Genomic DNA, 19382 nt, shown 5'->3' on the forward strand with positions numbered 1-19382 from the left:
TATGAAGCCAGCACAGTTCAGCATATTTCTATTCTCGGTAACTAGTTTAAGGTTATATGACAGGGAAATGGCTCCGGCAATCAGTAGTCTACAGAAAATACTAGGTCAGATCAAAGAGAAATCTCTTTCTTACACACACAATGCTCGCATGCTAATCACATCAATCATTCTTTTTTGAAGACAAACCGATAAGAAAAAGAAAGGGTGATGCCTGTCAGTCTGAGAATTCAGATTTCTGTTATTTACTGACCTCACACGCATCAAAGACACAGAAATGTGTGGGTTTGTACAAATCCTAACCCTTGATTATGAGCAGTAGAAAATTGACATTGTAGATAGAAAAGCAAAGTATTTGTGCTTTCAAGTCCCCCTTGTTTGTATGTATTTACGAGGTGTGTTCACACCACATTTTGAGCAAAAAGCAGAGATAATTAAATTTTTTTGACTGACTTTTCATAGAGATCCCATTCAGAGCCATCTTTAAAACAGACACGGACATGCAGCCGCTTGCCATAGGACAATACTACCGGGTTAAAAAGTTGCGGAAAGCCGGAAATACTTGTCATTGGCAGGGAAGCGTTATCTCTTGATTGACGAGATATCTCGTCAATGGCGGTGAAAGAGTTAATCGGGCAATGTCAAGCTCTTGTCCCACTTGTGTTGACGACTTTGTAGGGGTGTTTATATGCGTTCAGCTTGTAAATATAAGCTAAATATATCCGACATGATTTGGACGCACCATATGTATATATGTTATGTCACCATACTCTAAACATCCCACTGTGTTTTTAAAGTATGAAATAATATAATGAGTGTGTCTGTATCACAGATTGCAAGTAATACACTCAGCAGATCTCCCCACCCTTGTTTAATGCTTCGCCATCTCTGATTACCGCCTCTCGTTGACTATAACAGAATATGAGTCAACAGACTATTAGCTGAGTGTTTTCCACATTGATTTTCAAGCCAAGAGTAGCACCATCTCAATGTGACACTCAAAATGTGCACATCCTCTAACAACATACTGCATGAAGAAAGATGACGATGACTGTGCGACTTTGAGGTAATCCGCTATACTTACGTTTTCGATCTTGTCCAGCCACTCTTTATTCTGAGCGAGTTCTGCCATGAAGGCTTGATGTTTCAGCCACTTCTTATGAAGTTTCTGCGTCTCGTCACGAGAGGTGTCGCGGGCCATTAGCATCTTTTCTGCCACCCAGTCACCAATCTGTAAAACAGACACAAACATGTTAAGGCTAGTTCACACGGCTCCAACATACACCAACACGCCAAACTAAACCATCCTAAGCTGCCTGTTTTATATAGGACATTTTTGTATGCAGTTACACACATTTTATAAGTTGCGAAGCTTAATTATTAACGCAGATAATATTTTTAATGCTGTTAATACATTTATTATATAAATAATATTTATAGTTTAATTTAAGATAAAATTGTTGTTGCTTCTAAATTCTAATGTTATTTTTTCCTTCTGCATTTCAACGCCAGAATAAGTTTTCTTTGTCTTATTTATTTCCTCTTTGTGCTTATATTGTTGTTATCCTTACCTTTGAATATCATCAAAAAAATTGTTAAACACAACAATAACTTATATCTAGTTTTACTTTCCTATAAAAGAAATTGAATGCTTTAATTCTACACTCCCAAAAATAACAAAGTCTGTCACTGGAGCGGTACCTCTCCTAAAAGTACACATTTGTACTTAAAGGGGTGGTTCAATGGTATTTCATGCATTCTGACTTATTAACACAGTTACAGAGTTGTTTCCTCATGCTAAACATAGGCAAAGTGTCAAAAAAGGAGTTGGACGTGTGACAGTATTTCTGTGCCGAATGCACTTCGCCAGGGTTCGTACAAGTTTCGGAAAGGTTTTTTTTAAAATACGGGTCCAGCTATTCACTTCCCCTGAAAAGCACGCCCAAATGTCAATCAGCAGGAGAGCGAGAAACAATGACACTTGAAGTCACTCCACACAACAGCTTTGTTTAATATCAAGACTCAACAATGGCACGAAAGAAGAAGTGTGTTGTTGTATGTAAGGAGTAGTAAGCCAGCCTTATGGAAACAATGGATATAGTTTTTTTTTTATCCAAAATAGCAGCAGAGTTTTGTATATGTGTTTGTTTAACGCTGGATTTCATTGAAAAGTCTCAACCGGGTCATGAGTTGCATGCGGTAAGTAAGACTTTTGTGTTATGTTGGAAATCGGCGCGTAAGCGCATAAGTATCCAGTGTTGTATAAGGTGTTGCATGACTCGTGACTCGCTCCTCCCGCAGCCCGTAACTCCTCCTTCTAAATTTTTCCGTATGTTATCAAAAAGAATCGGTAAAGCAGATCTGTCTTTTATAAATCTGTTAAAACTAAAGACTCTTCGGAGACATGAGTACCTCAAGGGACAATATTTCTACCTAAATGGTACACATTACGATCTTTTTAAAGGGTACCGTCCCAGTGACAGCTTTTGTACCATTTTTCTGACTGTATGGAGTTGGGACACTTATCGTCATGGTTTAGAAATTAAAGGCGGAGTCCATAATGTTTGAAAAACGCGTTGGAAAAGGAGATGGGCCGACTACCAAAACACACTTATAGCCAATCAAATCAAATCAAATGCCGGGTTGCGTATGTGTGGGGCGGGTCTATCAACAGAAGGTCCAGATTCTATTGGGGTAGGGGCGTGTTTGTTTAGGTGATTTCAAATATCAACATTGGCTTTCCAACATCATGGACTCCGTCTTTAAAAATTTTAAAAATTTGTTTAATCTGTACTGCTCAACGTTTCGTGTTCAGACAAATGATAAAAACATGAAAACAAATTATATTGAAAGCAAACAAACAACTTGTTTGTTGGCACTTTAGGGATATTCGAAAATTAGACTCAACTCGCATATATTTGAGAGAAAATTGGCTTCTGATAACACAACTTGATTTTTACTAACTACTTAGCCATACATGACACCCACAGAAAAGGAGACAAAACCTTTTAAAAAGTAAAACAATCCCTAACCTAATTTTACAACAAATCAAAAATGACCTTTAAAGGGGACAGATCATGAAAATCTGACTTTTTCCATGTTTAAGTGCTATAATTGGGTCCCCTGTGCTTCTATCAACATAGAAAATGTAAAAAAGAGCAATGTTTTGGTAAACCATTTCCTGCAGCATGTGAAAAAATAGGTCATTGAAATTTGGCACCCCTTGTGATGTCAGAAGGGGATTCTACTGCCCCCTAATCTGCACTATCCAACCACACCATTGCCATTTAGTGCAGAGATCAACTAATTTGCATTTAAAAAGACACACACAAAAACTGTACATTTTTGCTCACCCCTACAAAGTGTCAATTTTAACATGCAATAATAATTATCTATATGATATTTTGATCTAAAACTTCACATAAGTATTCTGGGGAACCAAAGATTTATTTGACATCTTAAAAACGTCTTGTGAAATGTCCCCTTTAATAACTCTCCAACTCACAAACAACTGTATATATCTATATCCAGCATTATATAGGCCTATCTAAAAACTTAATTCAAGATTACACAAAAAATGTGTACTTGACACACCACACGACTATTAAGGTTAATAGTTGCACAGCTAAAAGGTGAAACTTTCCCTTATACATTTTAACCAAAATTTTTATTATTATTTATGTTAGCATAATTACCACCTTGTAAAAGTTGTGAAGACTGAGAATGAAGTTCCTGAATCCACATCAGCCAAAGTGAAAAACTCAACACTGCCCAAAACACGCAGAAGTAAACAGTCCACGTACAGTACAGTGCTGAATGAAATATTCAAGACATGGTACAATGAAGAGAACTCCGAAAATCTTCAAAGATTTAAATCCAATCCAGTTTCGATCCAGCAAAGAATCACTAGAAGTGATTTACTCTACATCTTTGCAAAAAATAAAAGTATAATTCTTGAATTTCCAAAAAAGAGTCCATGCAAAGGCCTGACTGACCTAAGACAGAAATAAGTCCAGAAGTGGTAATTATTGCTGATGGAAATGCTAACCACGAAGAGAGAGAGAGAAAGAGAGAGAGAGAGATTAGTGGGCGTCAGAGAGTGTCAAGTGGGATGATGTGTGGACCGTTTTTTTGCCTCCCCTCCTCCGTGCATCCAGTCACACTGTTCACCCCGTTTGTGCCTCGTCTAGCTCCTCAAGCAAATCCATATTGTCTTCTTTCATCCGCGCGTTTCCCTCTTTCCTCCCCTCCTCTTGTTTTGTAACCTAAGCTTGACTCAGTACTGCAGAGATGCCGTGCCTGAGCTGAAAGACCCACTTTTAGCCGCTGCAGCATCGAAACACGATGAGAGGGAAAAGCATGCAGAGAGACAGATAGATGGAAAACCACACGTGCGGGAGGGGGGAGCGAGCCATACCGACGGAGAGAGAGAGAAAGAGAGAGAGAGAGCTTACATAGATCCAGGCATCACAAAGGCAACTAGGCTTTTCAAGCGAGCAGGAAAGCGAATAGGAGCGAGAGATTAAACCAGAGGGAGGTGATAAAGAGGTACAGCTCCTCCCTCCAAAATAAACAAATAAATAAAAAAGCGAGGGTACGAGACACAAAGAAGGGAAAAATGGGGAAATGGAAAAACAACATGGAGGACTATAATGGATGGATTCTTCATGATGAATTGGGATTTTTAACCTCTCTCTAGTGCGTCCTAAACGCTACATTGACCTTTGTCCTTAATGAGCGACCCTGTGCTGTTCTCTATGAAGTCATTTAGGTCAATCATGGTTATTTCTCAAAGAGCCCCTGGGGCCCAAGAACCACTAGATCCAAAGCAGTGCAAAGTCAACAAATGACCATCCAGAGACACGGATATTAATTCTCCACTAAACTGATGCTTACCTACTGTACACCAACACCAGAGAGAAACTCTAACAAACAATGAGATCATTCAGATCCTGAAATATATATATATATATATGTGAAAAGTTTGGTTCCAAAACGCAATAAATCCATTTTGACAAATTTTGGTAAAAACGTGTTTTCTATACCAAGAAAGTGACAAGATGAAAACAACTATTTTCTGTTACAAACTTTCCCACAGCATCTTTAGGTTATAAAAACATAAAAAATTCAAATCCATAAGTTGATTTCCAAAGATTTATTATAAAAACTGATTATTTTTTCCACAAAATGCAATAAATCCATGACAAGTTTTTATTCAAAATGCTATAAATCTATTGAATCAATAGCCTATATAAATGTGCATTCATCTTTGCCATGTTATATTCATTTAGTTGACTAGTTGTACACACTAATTAAAAATATAAACATTAATGTTATTAATCAAAACACTTACTTTGTCATATTAAGAACCCTGTCATTGCGGTTACTTGACGTCTTTGCTTAACGTCTTTCACAGCGATCAGCTGTAAAATGTTTTTGGTCCTGCTCGATTTTCGTTGACTTTGAGTAAAATTATGGAAAGTTTTTCATAAGATCCTCTGGGGTCGATGTGTTAGCATGAGAAGCTTGATGCTGTCGGGAGAACAAGCAACCGAGTGCCTTTCAGGGAAATTATTAGATGTTGATGGCTTACATTTCTTTCCCATCACAGAAAACCATCACAGGTTTATATCAATGCAATTAAAGTATTATTTTGTTTTGTTTGTTGATCACAAAGTACAAAGTAGATGAGGAAAACTAGGACTCCATGTACTCAGCGCGCCGCCATGTTTGTTTACATTGCGTGAATGGTGCGCTGTGGGATTTATTGCGTTCTGTAAAAAAGGGGGGAGTGGCGTTTATCGCATTTTGGGAAAAAAGGGAGAAAAGATGACAGAATAACACGGCGGATATTGGATTTTGCGTAAAATTAAGAATTTACTTTTAACTACTGACCTGATATAATGCTGATTTTGGCAGTAACTCATTTTTTTTTTAAAAATGGCGTTTATTGCGTTTTGGAACCAAACTCTTCATATATAAATCTGTGAATACCTCATAAGTCAAACTGCATACTGTACATTTACATTTGTGCATTTGACAGATGCTTTTATCCAAAGTGACTTACAGGTTATATCAGATTTGAATCACATCAGAACCATTGTCCTGTAATATTTTTCATTACTTGATATTCCCCAAACACAGAGCAGTTTGAATGAGAAGCACTGTTTCTAAAGGGCTATAGCATGACCATACACAGGATGATATTCATAACAGGCATTTACAGTCTTGTCCACACAGGACCCTTTCTGTTCTCCACATGCGTTTGACAGCAGAGATCTTTGGCAGGGATTCGTCCCTCAGCCCTGCAGTGAGTACACGAACACAAACTCATATCCACTACTGAAGTTCACTCGGCTGAATAAGTGATGAGGAGACCTGCTGAATTATTGATCATGAGCTAGGAAGAACAGGAACACGCCTAAATAAACCTGCACAGGTTGGGCCATGCCAAAAGCACCGATCACCAGCCCATTACAGTAGCAGTTTGGACATAAAGCATTTCATTGTTTCCACACTTAAACTGCATGTGCACACGATGCTCAGATATTTGAAAACATTCCTGTAAGCTTTCCTGTCATTCTGCTATACTGTTATTAAAGGTGCTCTAAGCGAATTACAGCGTTTTAGATGATAAAACATTTTTTAAAACATCTCCTCACTATATGCTTGCTGCCTGTCCGCTGATCAAACTGTAAAAAAACAATAACAAAGTGTTCCAGCCAATAAACGACAAGAAGGATTTGGGGGAAGGGGTTGGCTCATGAAAGCACAGAAGGGAGGGGGAGGAGTTAGCTATGCTCCGTTTATTTGAAAACAGTTCAAACATCAACAAAAAGTAACGTCAGATTCGCTTAGAGCGCCTTTAAGTAAAATCGGACAATAGTGCACTTTAAATATACAGTATAACATTTTCAATTAAATGCTAATTCACACTGATCCAATACACTCCAACAAACTAATTCACACTAATGCTGCGTGCACACCTCCAGCAACTAGCAACGGTGGAGCGTCATGATCTGGTTCATTTCAATGGAAGCTTAGCGACTTACGGTACATTCAAACAGTACGAACGCGTTAACGCTTCTCATTTACTTTTAAAGGGTGACGTCATGCGTTGCCGAACTGAATTGTGGATTTGTCAACGTCACGTCAAAGCCGTTGCTCGCGGCAGAAGTTGAACATTTCTCAACTTTTCAAGCACCAATGCATGTGTTAGCCAATCAGATCGCCTTATGCAAATTACCTAGTGCGAGTCAGCCAATTACGTTTATGCAAGACCGGAGCATGTGTTGCGGCCACTGTGATTGGCTGTTGGCCACGCTTTAGACAAGCCTTCCGCCAAGCATTAACGCTTTCGTTTTACGTAAATGTACCGTTACGCATGCGTAGGTGCTTGAAAAGTTGAGAAATGCTCAACTTCTGCCGCGAGCAACTGCAGTGACGCGACGTTGACGGATCCACAATTCAGTTCGGCAACACATTACATCACTTATTAAAAGTAAATGAGAAGCATTAACGCTTTCGCCATGTGTAATATGCCATTACGGCAACACGAGACAGTGACTGTTGGTGACAGGAAGTGGGCGTGTCCAGCCACACGAAAAAGTTGAGAAAGTTCAACTTGACAAGCAGCTTTTGGAAGTGATACCAATAAAAGTACGTCGTTTACGGAGAGGACGTTACTCATTTTTTATAGCTGTTACTAGGACAACTAGAATTAAAAACTTCCTACAAAGTCCGAGTGTTGGTTGATGTTGGATGGAGTTGGCGTTTGGTGAAAGTTTTGTACTTTGTCTGACTTAGTCATTCAGTGTGTTCTGCAACGTTGCCTTTATTTGGCCAATTTAGCATGTCGAATTAGCGGTGGTACTCGTCTAGCACTCAGATCTTTACTGATGGGCTATTCAGCATAGCCAACCAGTGCACAAGAAGAAAAATGGAAGTGACGAAACCAGCAAATAACAAAATCAAGAGGGAACAGAACATTAATCTTATTTTTTTCATCTTTCATTGCTTAAAAAGGCATTATGGATAGATCTCAAATCTGTCTGTGCAGTGAGTGAGATATATGTGAATGTGTTTGGTGCGCATGCATGGGATTTAGCTACTCTAGATTCATGTATACTATTGTGCAAAAGTCTTAGATTATCACCAGACTTGTTGATTTAGAAGTTTTAATGTCCATCCATATTTATTTTTCAATCAATTTTATTAAGATACAAACAGAAAATACAGGAAATATATACAAAAAAAATAAATGTCTTTAGGCATCGTCTGTGTTTAGTGTGACCTCTCTTGGCACTATCTTGAGCGTTTTTGAGCAGAATGAAGTAAAAAGACTAATTTCTTTCAAATTAGAAATTAGGATTTAATTTTATTTAGGTTTAAGAGATCCTGCAGTTTCCTGCTATTGCTCAAGTGGAAAAGGAGTTTAGCCTAAAAACTTGACACATCAGTTTACATTTTTATACAGTTTTAAATACTATATACACATTTCCTGTATTTTCTGGATGTATTCTATTAAAGAGACTGTGTGAAACAATTATATATGATCATCACTATAACATTGCAAAAACAACAAATCTAATTCTGGCATGGTGGCCTAAGATTTTTGCACAGTACTGTATATCTGTATGTTAGGGGTGGGCGATCTGACGATTTTATATTGTAATCGATCTTGAAAACGTCCAGGATCCACTTTTTAAACGAATCGTATAGATCGTGATCTCTTCTAAAGTGCTCACACAAGGCGCAAGTAAAAATAAAGCAGATATTAAACTACAAAAAGTACAAAACACTCAGCTCTGCAATGGTTGTCATGTTTATATTACTGTATTTCACGTGTTTTTGGTTCAGAAAAACACTCTGGTTAAAGAAACGCCGCATGCTCAGACACAACAGACAACAGGCGTTTTATGTCATATAATCTTATGAAGTCTGAATTATGTTATTACTAACAAACTCGTTAGTAATACAATGAAACAAATTATGGAAAAAGACTGAGATTGTCAAGTTTAAGATTCAGTTTGTATGATCATCATTATAACAGGGTTTTTCCTGCATTGAAATATTTTTTTAGCTTTATCTAATAATTTATTAATGAGTGATGTTGATACTGCGGCCGGGAAAAGCAGAGAGCTGTGCGCACCAAACACACTCTCCCAGTCTCTCTCTCTCTCTCTTCATCGCGCATACAGTATTCATTAACAGATTTGCAACATTTTACATATTATTTCTAAGCACTTTGGGTTTGCCCAAATATTATCTAATGGTTTGCTGATTACACTTTTATTATTTACATTTTTTTACAACTGTCTTTTTTAAGGCACTATGGGCATGGGTTTCAGCCTGGATCTTAAAATTATAAACAAGATCGCAATTCAGATCGTGTACCCTGATTCTCTGTTATAAAGATCGTGATATGCTTTTTTAGGAATAAAGCCCACTCCTATTGTATGTAATATGTATTTCAGTAATGTGCATAGTGGAGTTCCCTCGCGAAACTGTTTAGAGGGCCACATTGCCCCTCACCCAACCGATGACACAATATTTTTCACAGCAAAATGATGGTTTTACGTTTGCTTTTCTTACCTCATGGCAGTCCTGCAGAAACCTCTGAAGCTCCCACTGGATATTTAGTTTATTAAGCCACTGCTGAGCGAGGTTACGGTTCTGGTTTCCTCTGTGAGGTGCACAAAGACAGAAAACATTAAAAACTCTTATCGTTTTACTGTTTTCCATAGCATGGTCTTGGTTTAAAACAGACAGGAGAATTGGCCACAACCAATTTCATACACAAATGTGCTGCAAAATCCAATTTCACGCTCCTGACTGAGACTGCATTCAGATCAGTAACTCTGAATTCTGAGTGAGTTTCTTTGTTTACGTCTCTCTCTATGAAAAATTATGTTTCAGTTCAATTGTGTCTATAGAAGCAGCTGCGGCTTTCACAATGTAAAGCAGAGATGGAGGGCAGACACAGATTTCAAATTTGTCATTGGAGGAAAACTTCAAAAATTGTACAGTAAATATCGTATTACATACAACACAAACATCATAAGTGCTGCATTTTAACAGAACAGACGTTTTGTCATAAAGAAATGCAAAATCTTCTTACATGAGCGTTTCTAATCAGGCTCTTATGTTTAGGTTCAGTAATTTCACTTTAATGGCAATGATAAGTTTATTAGTCAGTAATTGAAATGCCTTATTTTCACTAAAGCCACCCTATCTCTTTCCAGTCACACTTGGTCTATTTCAGTAAGTAAACAGCTCAAAAATTCAGTCAGTATCCCAATATATTTGGTAAACCTTCTTAAATCGGGTTAAAAACTCTTTCAGCTCGACAATTGAAATCCGATTCACACCTGTGCCGTCGTTAATCCAATTCTCCTTCTGTGCACTTAGAGGACTTTGCTGAAAAAGGGACATGGCGTTTAATAGATTCTGCCAACAAAGCAGTATTTGTGAATGACCTGAGGCCGGGATTAATCTGATTTGAAGCGAAAGTATTTGATGAACGTAAAATAAGTGCAGAGAGCATTTGGTGTAATTTTTGACAGAGTTGCCGGCGCCTTTTGTATTTGAACTCTTCAAGTATTAAAGGAATAATAAGTCCAAAAATCCAAAATTCACCCATAATTTACTCACCCTTATGCCATCCCAGTTGTATAAGACTTCAAGTCTTCATAAATAATGAATGGATAATTTTATGCTGTCACGTTATCTCCTTATACACTGAAAACAATGATTCATTCAATTTACTCAATTTTTTAAGGTAAGTGGTTGCAATCAATTTATTTAAGCTACATTTAAACAAAAGTTTTTTATTCTATTTTACTAATCTTTTTTGTTTAAATGTAGCTTAAATAAATTGATTGCAACCACTTACCTAAAAAAATTTAGTAAACTGAATGAATCATTTTTTTCAGTGTAGCTTATGGTACTCAAAATGGCGAAGAAAGGAAGTCATACACATCTAGGATGGCATGAAGGAGAGTAAATTTCTTTTATTTCTTAATTATTTGATAGATTATTGCAGAGCAATGTTTAGTGTGAAATAAAATATTTTAAATAAAAAACGCTTATTTAAATATTGGTTGCCAATTTGGGTACTGATGGCCAATGATGGTAGCTGGTAATTAAAGCCTGAGAGGTAGAAAATACGATTTCCTCAACGTCATATAAATCAATAATAATACAATTATTAAAATCAATTCAGGCACAAATGAATTTTTTTGAAATGACACAGCCCTGTGAGGTAATACGCCAGAGTTTTGACCTGTTAGCGAGCAGGTCCACTCTCTCTCGGATCCGATCTGAGTAGATGTTGTTTTGGCTGATGAGACTCTCTCCGGCCTCTATGACAGCTTTAATGCGGTGCAGGTTGAGCTCCATGGTGGTGGTGAAGTCCTTGTGTTTCTTTATGGCTGCCTCTACCGTCTCCACTGTGGTGGGGAGCTCCACATGAGCCAATGCTGACTCCTGAGGAGAGTGAAAAACAAAGAAAAGATGACTTCATCTAAAATGAACAACACAGATCAGTTACACTGAAAGCAAATCTATAATGGCCGGAAATAAGCAGGATTTGTTGGTGCAATAACTAACACTTTGAAAAAGTGTGGCTACTTTTCAAACATTTTACCAAATCTATTTCTTTCGCAAACAGGTTACATAATGACAGCTATTAAATGATAAATCCAAAATAAGCCATAGCATTGACATTTACCTTAAAACCCTTGGAAAACATTATTGTGGCAGTTATAGTAGTGATAAGTTGGCATGGGACCATAGTGCTTTATTGTATCACATTCATATGATGGGCAAAGATTAATCGTGATTAATCGCATACAAAATACCATTGTAATGCCATGCACTCTTGTTTCATGCACTTGCATTTGGGTAAAATATGGACAATTGTTTAAATTATACTCAATAAATATCCATCTTTGCCCCAACCTAGCATAGGTTAATTAAAATGTATAGTCAGTACCAAATAGTACAGATTAATCGGATACAAGATATTAATATATGAGTGTGTGCTGTGTAATTATGATTTATATATTTAAATCAGTGGCGGCTGGTGGCTTCTTTTTTTGAAGCGCACAATGCGAAGTTCGTCACATATATGTAGCTTGTCATGTGTGTGGTTCGTCATTTCAAAATATGTGTTTTGCGCTTTGAGAGATCGTGTGTGGATCACGTGTCATGCCAAAATAAGTGCCTGCTGCCTTGAACTTGAAAAGAGACGCTTGCGTTTGCCAGATACTCGCATAATCTCATGCGTAATCAGAGTTTACTAATAAGGGAGTGTCTTGCGCGTATTTAGGGAACGTGAGCGTCTCTTTTATCATAAACGGTTTTGATGCGTGTGCAGCAGGCACTTATTTTGACAAAACACGTGATGCACACAGGATCTCTCCACACGCCGGACACATATTTTGGAAAAGGGAACCACACACGTGACAATCCGAACACTTATTTTGAATTAGCGCATCCTCGGAAGAGCAGTCACGAGCCGCCACTGATTTAAATGTGTTTATATATTAGGGCTGTCAAAAGATCAATCGTTATTAATCGCATACAAAATAAAGGTTTGTTTTTGCATAATATATGTGTGTTTGTGTGTGTGTGTGCAATGTGTATAATTATTTCGTTTATATAAATACACACACATGCATGTATGTATTTAAGAAACTTTTACATGTATATATAAATATATATTTATTGAGATTTTGATATATTATATATAGATAAAAATGTTATATACATAACATTTTCTTAAATGTATACATGTATGTGTGTATTTATATATAAAAAATAATTATACACAATAAACACACAAATTAGGCAAATGCAAACTTTTATTTTGTATGCGATTAATCGCGATTAATCTTTTGACAGCCCTATTATATATTTATTTTTATATATCTTTATTATACATAAATAAAAAATATACATACATAAAAAAATCTGTTGTATGAATGTATGTGTGTGCGTTTAAATATACATAATAATTACCCACAAAACACACACATAAATGCAAAAACTCACTTATTTTGTATACGATTAATCGCAATTAATCTGTACTATTTGGTACTATAAATTTAAATTAACCTATTCTGGATTGTTTCAAGCCATGGCTGGGTCAAATATGGATTTTTTTGGGTTAATTTAATCCAACATCCATATTTTACCCAACCATGAGTGCATGAAACTGTCATGATCCTGCCAGTCTTTCATATTTATTCATAGTTGTTCATGGTCATGTGGCAGGATCGTGGCGGCACTCATGTTTTGTATCGTTTGTATCGTCCTGTTGAAGTTTTGTCTTTCTTAAGGTTTTGTCTTTTGCCCACACGTGGGCTCTTTTGTTAATAAACCCTTTTTGAGTTCACCTTCCCTGCACTTGGGTCCCGTTCCTCTCTGTGAGTCATGACAGAAACATGAGTGCATGGCATTACAATAGTATGTCAAAAAACAGACATGGTATTACCATTGCACTTTTTATAAGGGAGTGGCAATAATTTCTATATAGATATCGCGAATCTTTTCAACATTAATCTAGATTTTACTGTTTCTATGCTTTCGCAAGTAAACATTCAGGGCAAAAAGATGAACATGAAAAATCACTGCACGTGTGTTTACAGCAGACCAGTTCACACATAATGGCACACATTAGACTTCAGAGAGTCTTTATCTGTGCCCGCGGGCGTCGGTTGAATGCGACTCCAGACTTTAAACGAAGCAGAACAGACTAACATACACCCAGACAGGGCTAAGAAATGCATAACCTCTGACATTTAAACAGCATTTAAGATTTTGTTGTGAAGCGATGAGCCAACATAAACAGCAGCAAATGCTTAAGAATAAAAACCTTAAACTGCCCACATTTTCTGACATTTATACATGTGACCCTAAAAACCATCAGTCAGATCTACTCCTGTCTCATCATTCTGAAGCCATAGGTAAGAAGAACAATCATAAATAGAGATTTATTTGTGATTGTATACATTATCTATAGACAATAGCATTACAATAAAAGAAATACACTACAACTTAAAAACATCAAGGTGTTTTACCTGGTTATTGAGGAAGGACTCTGCCTGCTTGACGTCCCTCAGGAAGAGATGAAAGATATGAGCTTGAACCAGCACCTCCCTCCTGCTCTCCCACATCTCCAGCAGCTTGTTCCAACCCACATCCAGTTTGTGTAGCCACTGCTGCAGAGCTCCATGAGGTAACGGCGCTTCCTCGGACTCCAGGAGCTCATTCACGGACTGAAGACGTTCATAGTCTTCTTCATATCTCCCTATCTCCTCCTTAAGCGCTGCATGTTGGTTTATCAACCGCTCGGCATCCTCCAAAGCATTGGGAAGCTCATCTGAAGCAGCGGCGGTCTGAGTTTGCACCAACCAGGTAAGAAACGAGTCCAAGTCTTGGATGAACTGCTGCAGGTGACCAGCGACGGTTAAGGAGTCTTCACAACCTTGCAAGGTACGCTTTAGTTCTTCCCACTCTACGCTGATGCCCTCAAAAGGCACCAGGATGTCCACCGCCTTGCCCGGATGGGACGTCGCAAGATCCTCCGCCTCCTCCTGAAGGTGAATGAGTTTAGGCTCAAGAACTGAGAGAGCACCCTCCATGGTGGAGAGACGACGCTGCAGGGCCAGCACGCTGCCCAGGTCACTGCCCACGTATTGTGTGGCATCTATGGCTTTCCGTTTTTCCTGAATCTGGGACTTGATCTCCGTGCATTCCAGGAGGTAGTTCTGGATACGCAAGATTGAGTCCAGGTGATCTTTCCTCTGCTCAACCAGCTCAACAATACGGTTCCACCTGTGACACGGAGGAAGTAGCATTTAGTTTCGATTTTAGCCATCATTACGTTTGCATTTAGTCCATGCATGTTCCTTCTGGAAAAACGCATTGGAATTACTGGATAAAAACATTTTTATCCAGTAAAATGCTCTTGAGAATGAAAATATCATCTCTACAGTGGACTACACATACACATGACTAAAGCCCACTGGCTATATAAAAAAGAAAGAAAGCTTGATTTATTTCAGCCCAACTTCTTGTTAAATAGAAAATAGTAAAAAAATTAATCTGTCAAGCCACCAAACCTTCCTTAATGAATAGGCATATTCATATTCAATTATTAACTTTGACCTTAAAATATGTTCAAAATCTCAATCTTGTTTTCAGATGTAGCTGCTACTGTATTTAGATAATGATCACAATCATACAGTAATTCAATTCATCTTGCCCATATGCACAGATAATAAAAATTACTCAGTTCTATAAACATGACTCAAATAACTCAACAGGACCAAACAATGCAACACTTATATTGATATTGACAATATATTGAAAAATACTGAATACACAATGTCATTGAGTTTAGGCTTGACCCTTCAGTGTGATGTATTGAGTCGGGTCAGGCGGGCACTGTATGTGGCAGCCACAGCAGATGGCGGCAAGTTGAGAGAGTTATTTTATGCCAAGGTCAGTCTAAAACGGATCACTGGAGTTTTCGCACATACATCACAGTTTGCTAGTTTCAGTGAAAGCTTATGAAACCAGCAGCCTATTTTCTAAAGACGCTTATGTAGAACCATGCATTAAACATGATGGACAAATGCAGAATTTGGAGCATAGCATGCAGGAACTATATTGTATGGCGTAATAACACTTATGGGAGCACTTCGACTCGGCGCAGTAACACCCTCCCTCTCCCATTATGAGAGGGAGAAGGGGAGCAGACTTTTCAGGCGAGTCGAAGCACTCCCAAAAGTGCTATTACGTCATACAATATAGTTCCTCTTTTAAATCTGCTTAGAAAAGCGCTACGTTTTACTTTGTACCACCAAACTTGCTCGTCTTTTATAGGAAAAACGTTGATGTGCCTGGTCACTTCCAACTCCATCTCCAAATGGCACAACTGAACGAATGGGGCCAAGCCAAACGCCATCGAAGTGTCGCAGCGCGCTCCAGCGCCTACGTGCACGCACACAGACGACAGAGGGATGTATCAACAATTCTTAGTTAAGGTAATAACATAGTTTAATATTGAAAATGAGTAGACTATTCCTTTAAGTCTTATGTGTTTATTATCATATCATTTCACATTATGAATCCACTGACGTGACACAGCATATGCCGGTGGTAAACAAACACTTGTGTTCCAATACTCGTGTACAAGTTTTGGGAGACGTTCCCTACAAATGAGCGCTCATTTCAAAAACTCAGTAACAATTTTTGGATTCGGCGGAAACATCCTCTTTTGCGCCTTTAAATGGATAGTTCACCCAAAAATAAAAATTAAAAAAAAATTTATTTACTCATTCTCATGTTCTTACAAACCTTTGTACATGTCTTTGTTTTGATGAACACAAAAAAAGATATTTTGAGGAATCAAAGTCAACGGGGCCTCTGATTGGTTTGGTTACAAACATCCCTTAAAACAGGGGTTCCCAAACTTTTTTCCTGTGCACCCCCTTCTATGTCCCAACCGGGTTGGCGCACCACCAATCCCCACTTCAAAAAAAAAACAAAAAATGCAGATTTGTTTTTAAAGACTTATGTTTAATCATGCGCAAATAACCAGGGGCCGGTTGCAACAGCCGGACGTTAAGAAGTTGGGTGTAAGTCCTACGTCAAGCTTAGCTACGTCTGACATTGAAAAATATTTACGCGTGTTGCACCATCTGAAACTACGACCAGACGCAGCTACGCTCAGTGTGGATGATGCGCGCCCCCTTGTATGTGTTTAACCACTGTGATATTTAGATGCCATTCGAGTTTACTATGGTAAAAAATGTACACTTACTGCCGTCAGCTAATAGATGATATGAGAGTTTACTCATGTTTACCAGTGCGCTCTCCTTCTAGATGCGTGCGTAACGTGCAGACCCATCAAACACATTCACGAAAGCCTTTACTGTGCGCACAAAAGGTGTATAATAGTTTGCAGATTCATTATAACTCAATTATCATCATTTATAATAGTATCATTATTACTATTACTCATTATAGCTCAAGTTTAAAACAAAATTAAATGAAAGCTTTTAATAAGTTCTCTACAGTGTCTTTGTAAGTATTTATGTATTTAATTATATAATTCATTGGCGGTCTCTTTACCATGCATGAAAACACATTGCTCGCGTATCCTGTGCATTAGACGTGCCCATGTCTCGTCATATTTCATTATTTCTATTTTTGCCATAAAAACGTCTCTATCTCTTGGTCCCTCTCCTCATCGTGACTAACAACTTTATCATAAGACGTCCCACACTTGACAGTTTCCCTGATTTCAGTCAGTTAAGCATATTTATAATATATATGGCACCCATATAGCGGCTGCAGTGCATAACAGAAGAGCAGTGTGTAGAAAAAGACAGCAGCTGTCTTCTACGTTTCTATCAAAAACTAATTAATTATAGTTTTTTATTTAAAATAAAAGCGATTACAAAGGAAATGTTTACTGTTCATTTTTTTATTTATTTAGTGTATGGAAAAATCCCACTTAAAGAAACAGACCGCCATTACATTTTTGCTCTCGCGCAACCCCTGGTGGCAGCTCGCATACGCACCACACATTGGCAATCCCTGCCTTAAAATATCAAAGTAAATGATGGCAGAATTTCCATTTTTGGGTAAACTATCCCTTTAAAACAGCAGAGACTACTCAACTAAAAAAATAAAAATGTAACCCAAACAATCGAGACAACAACATGCTGGTGTTACCTGCTGTTAAGGTGGTCTTGGCAACCCCTGACTTCAGTAGAGCTGGGGTGACCACTGTCTAACAGCTGCTGGACAATCTGATTCACATCAAGTATCCTTCCCATCAGACTGTTCATCTCCTGGTCCAAGCTTTCAAACCTTCATACACAGATGTACATCATTAACATAGGAGTTTCGAGGTGATTTTCACATAACTTTTAGGAACATGGCTGGTACTCCAGCATAACATCAAATTAAAAAATAGTTATATTTTGCCCAAAAAACGGTCCGTTTCCAGCACCAGTACAGCAGTTTACATCATGCCATTTTTGTATTATTGTAGTATACTGTATACTCTTATATTTTAAGATAAAATTAGGTAGTAGACCAAGGGGTGGTTTCCCGGACAGGGCTTATCCTATTCCCATAGAAATCAATAGGATAATTCCCATTATTAGCGGCTACTGGTTCCTGCTACAGTTTTGTCTCAAGACCTAGGTCTACTCCTGGCTTAACCTAAACCCTGTCCGGGAAACTGTCCACAAATGTCTACCATGATTGATGATAGACTTAAATTGGGATTTGCATTTCTGGTCAGACCTCCTACCTGTGTGCCACCACCTCCACATCCTCTAGTCTTTCTGGAACATCCATTTTGTTCAGCCACTGCTCCTTCTCATCGATCCACACCTCACAGGCGTTCACCTCGCTGAACATGCGATACACAGCCAATGCATCGTGCAACCACTGCTGCCTCAACACGGCAACCTCCGCCACCTCTGCGTAGAGCTGCTCCGTCTCCGACATGCGCATTCGAACCTCGTCCAGCTCCCGGTAATGCAACGGCAGCGCCACCATGTGTTTTCGAAGGCCCACTACGTGCACGCGGTGTTTGTCGATACTGTCTCGCACTCCTTTGTGCTTTTTAAGGAGAGACTGCGTCGAGTACTCATCGTGTCCGAAGTCCTCGCTGGAAACGAGTCGGTAGATGTCTTGGAGCCAAGCTAGCAGATCGTCCGTCTCGGTGCTGAACTGAAAGAAGTCCAACGCCTCCTGTAGGTTACACAGCCTCTGTGCCGCATGCTCTTCTAATCTCTTCCACTCCACCTTGGCTTCCATCAGCCTCTCTTGTATTCCCGCCGTGCCGAAGCTCTTCTGGGTGAGGATCTGCTTGCCCTTCTTCATGGTCTGCTGAAGGAGGGCGCGACGGGCCAACAGTTCCCCGGCCAGAGTTTTGTGCTTCTGCAGAAGTCTCAGGACGCTGCTCAGGTCTTTTCCGCAGCTCTGCGTGGCCAAAATGGAAGTCTTTTCACGGATCCAGGCCTCTGATTCCTCCACCTCCTGGAAAAAGGCCCACAACTCGAGCGAATCTTCAAGCTCTGAGCGACGCTTAGCCGCCAGCTGCTTTAACTCTTCCAGGCAGGTGTTTACATGGCTGACCCGGTTACATATTACCTGAGGGTCACACGGCTGGTAGCCTGAGCAACACAAAGACAAGAAAGAGGACAGGAAAAACATCAGTAGGGAAAACTGGCATTATGGTGTCTGTAAAAGTTTTTCATCTTAGGTCACTTTTAACCACCCATAGATGAATCTCAGGTTCAAAAGCTTCATGTAGTCCATACCATGATTCGTCATCCCATCTTAAACCTGGA

At 38.7% G+C, this 19382-nt stretch overlaps 1 protein-coding gene across 8 annotated transcripts in view; it reads right to left on the minus strand.

Annotated features, from left to right (window-relative positions):
• sptbn4b (spectrin, beta, non-erythrocytic 4b) overlaps positions 1-19382 on the minus strand; it is a 76610-nt gene that overhangs the window by 27801 nt on the left and 29427 nt on the right. For 7 of the 8 annotated variants that reach the window (XR_012357665.1, XR_008636217.2, XM_073853389.1 and 4 more), the window contains exons 14-19: positions 18335-19205; positions 17749-17886; positions 14082-14838; positions 11282-11484; positions 9592-9682; positions 1082-1228 (exon numbers count right to left, since the gene is read on the minus strand). Coding sequence is in view for 6 of the 8 variants with exons in the window: in XM_073853389.1 (XP_073709490.1) it covers positions 1082-1228; positions 9592-9682; positions 11282-11484; positions 14082-14838; positions 17749-17886; positions 18335-19205 (2207 nt within the window). In the remaining 2 variants the exon portion in view is untranslated. Of the gene's footprint in view, positions 1-1081; positions 1229-3695; positions 4434-9591; positions 9683-11281; positions 11485-14081; positions 14839-17748; positions 17887-18334; positions 19206-19382 lie in introns of those variants that run through there. The other variant, XM_073853388.1, reaches the window with a different exon arrangement.

The sequence above is a fragment of the Misgurnus anguillicaudatus genome, chromosome 15, assembly GCF_027580225.2.
Source record: "Misgurnus anguillicaudatus chromosome 15, ASM2758022v2, whole genome shotgun sequence".
Classification (NCBI taxonomy): Eukaryota; Metazoa; Chordata; class Actinopteri; order Cypriniformes; family Cobitidae; genus Misgurnus; species Misgurnus anguillicaudatus.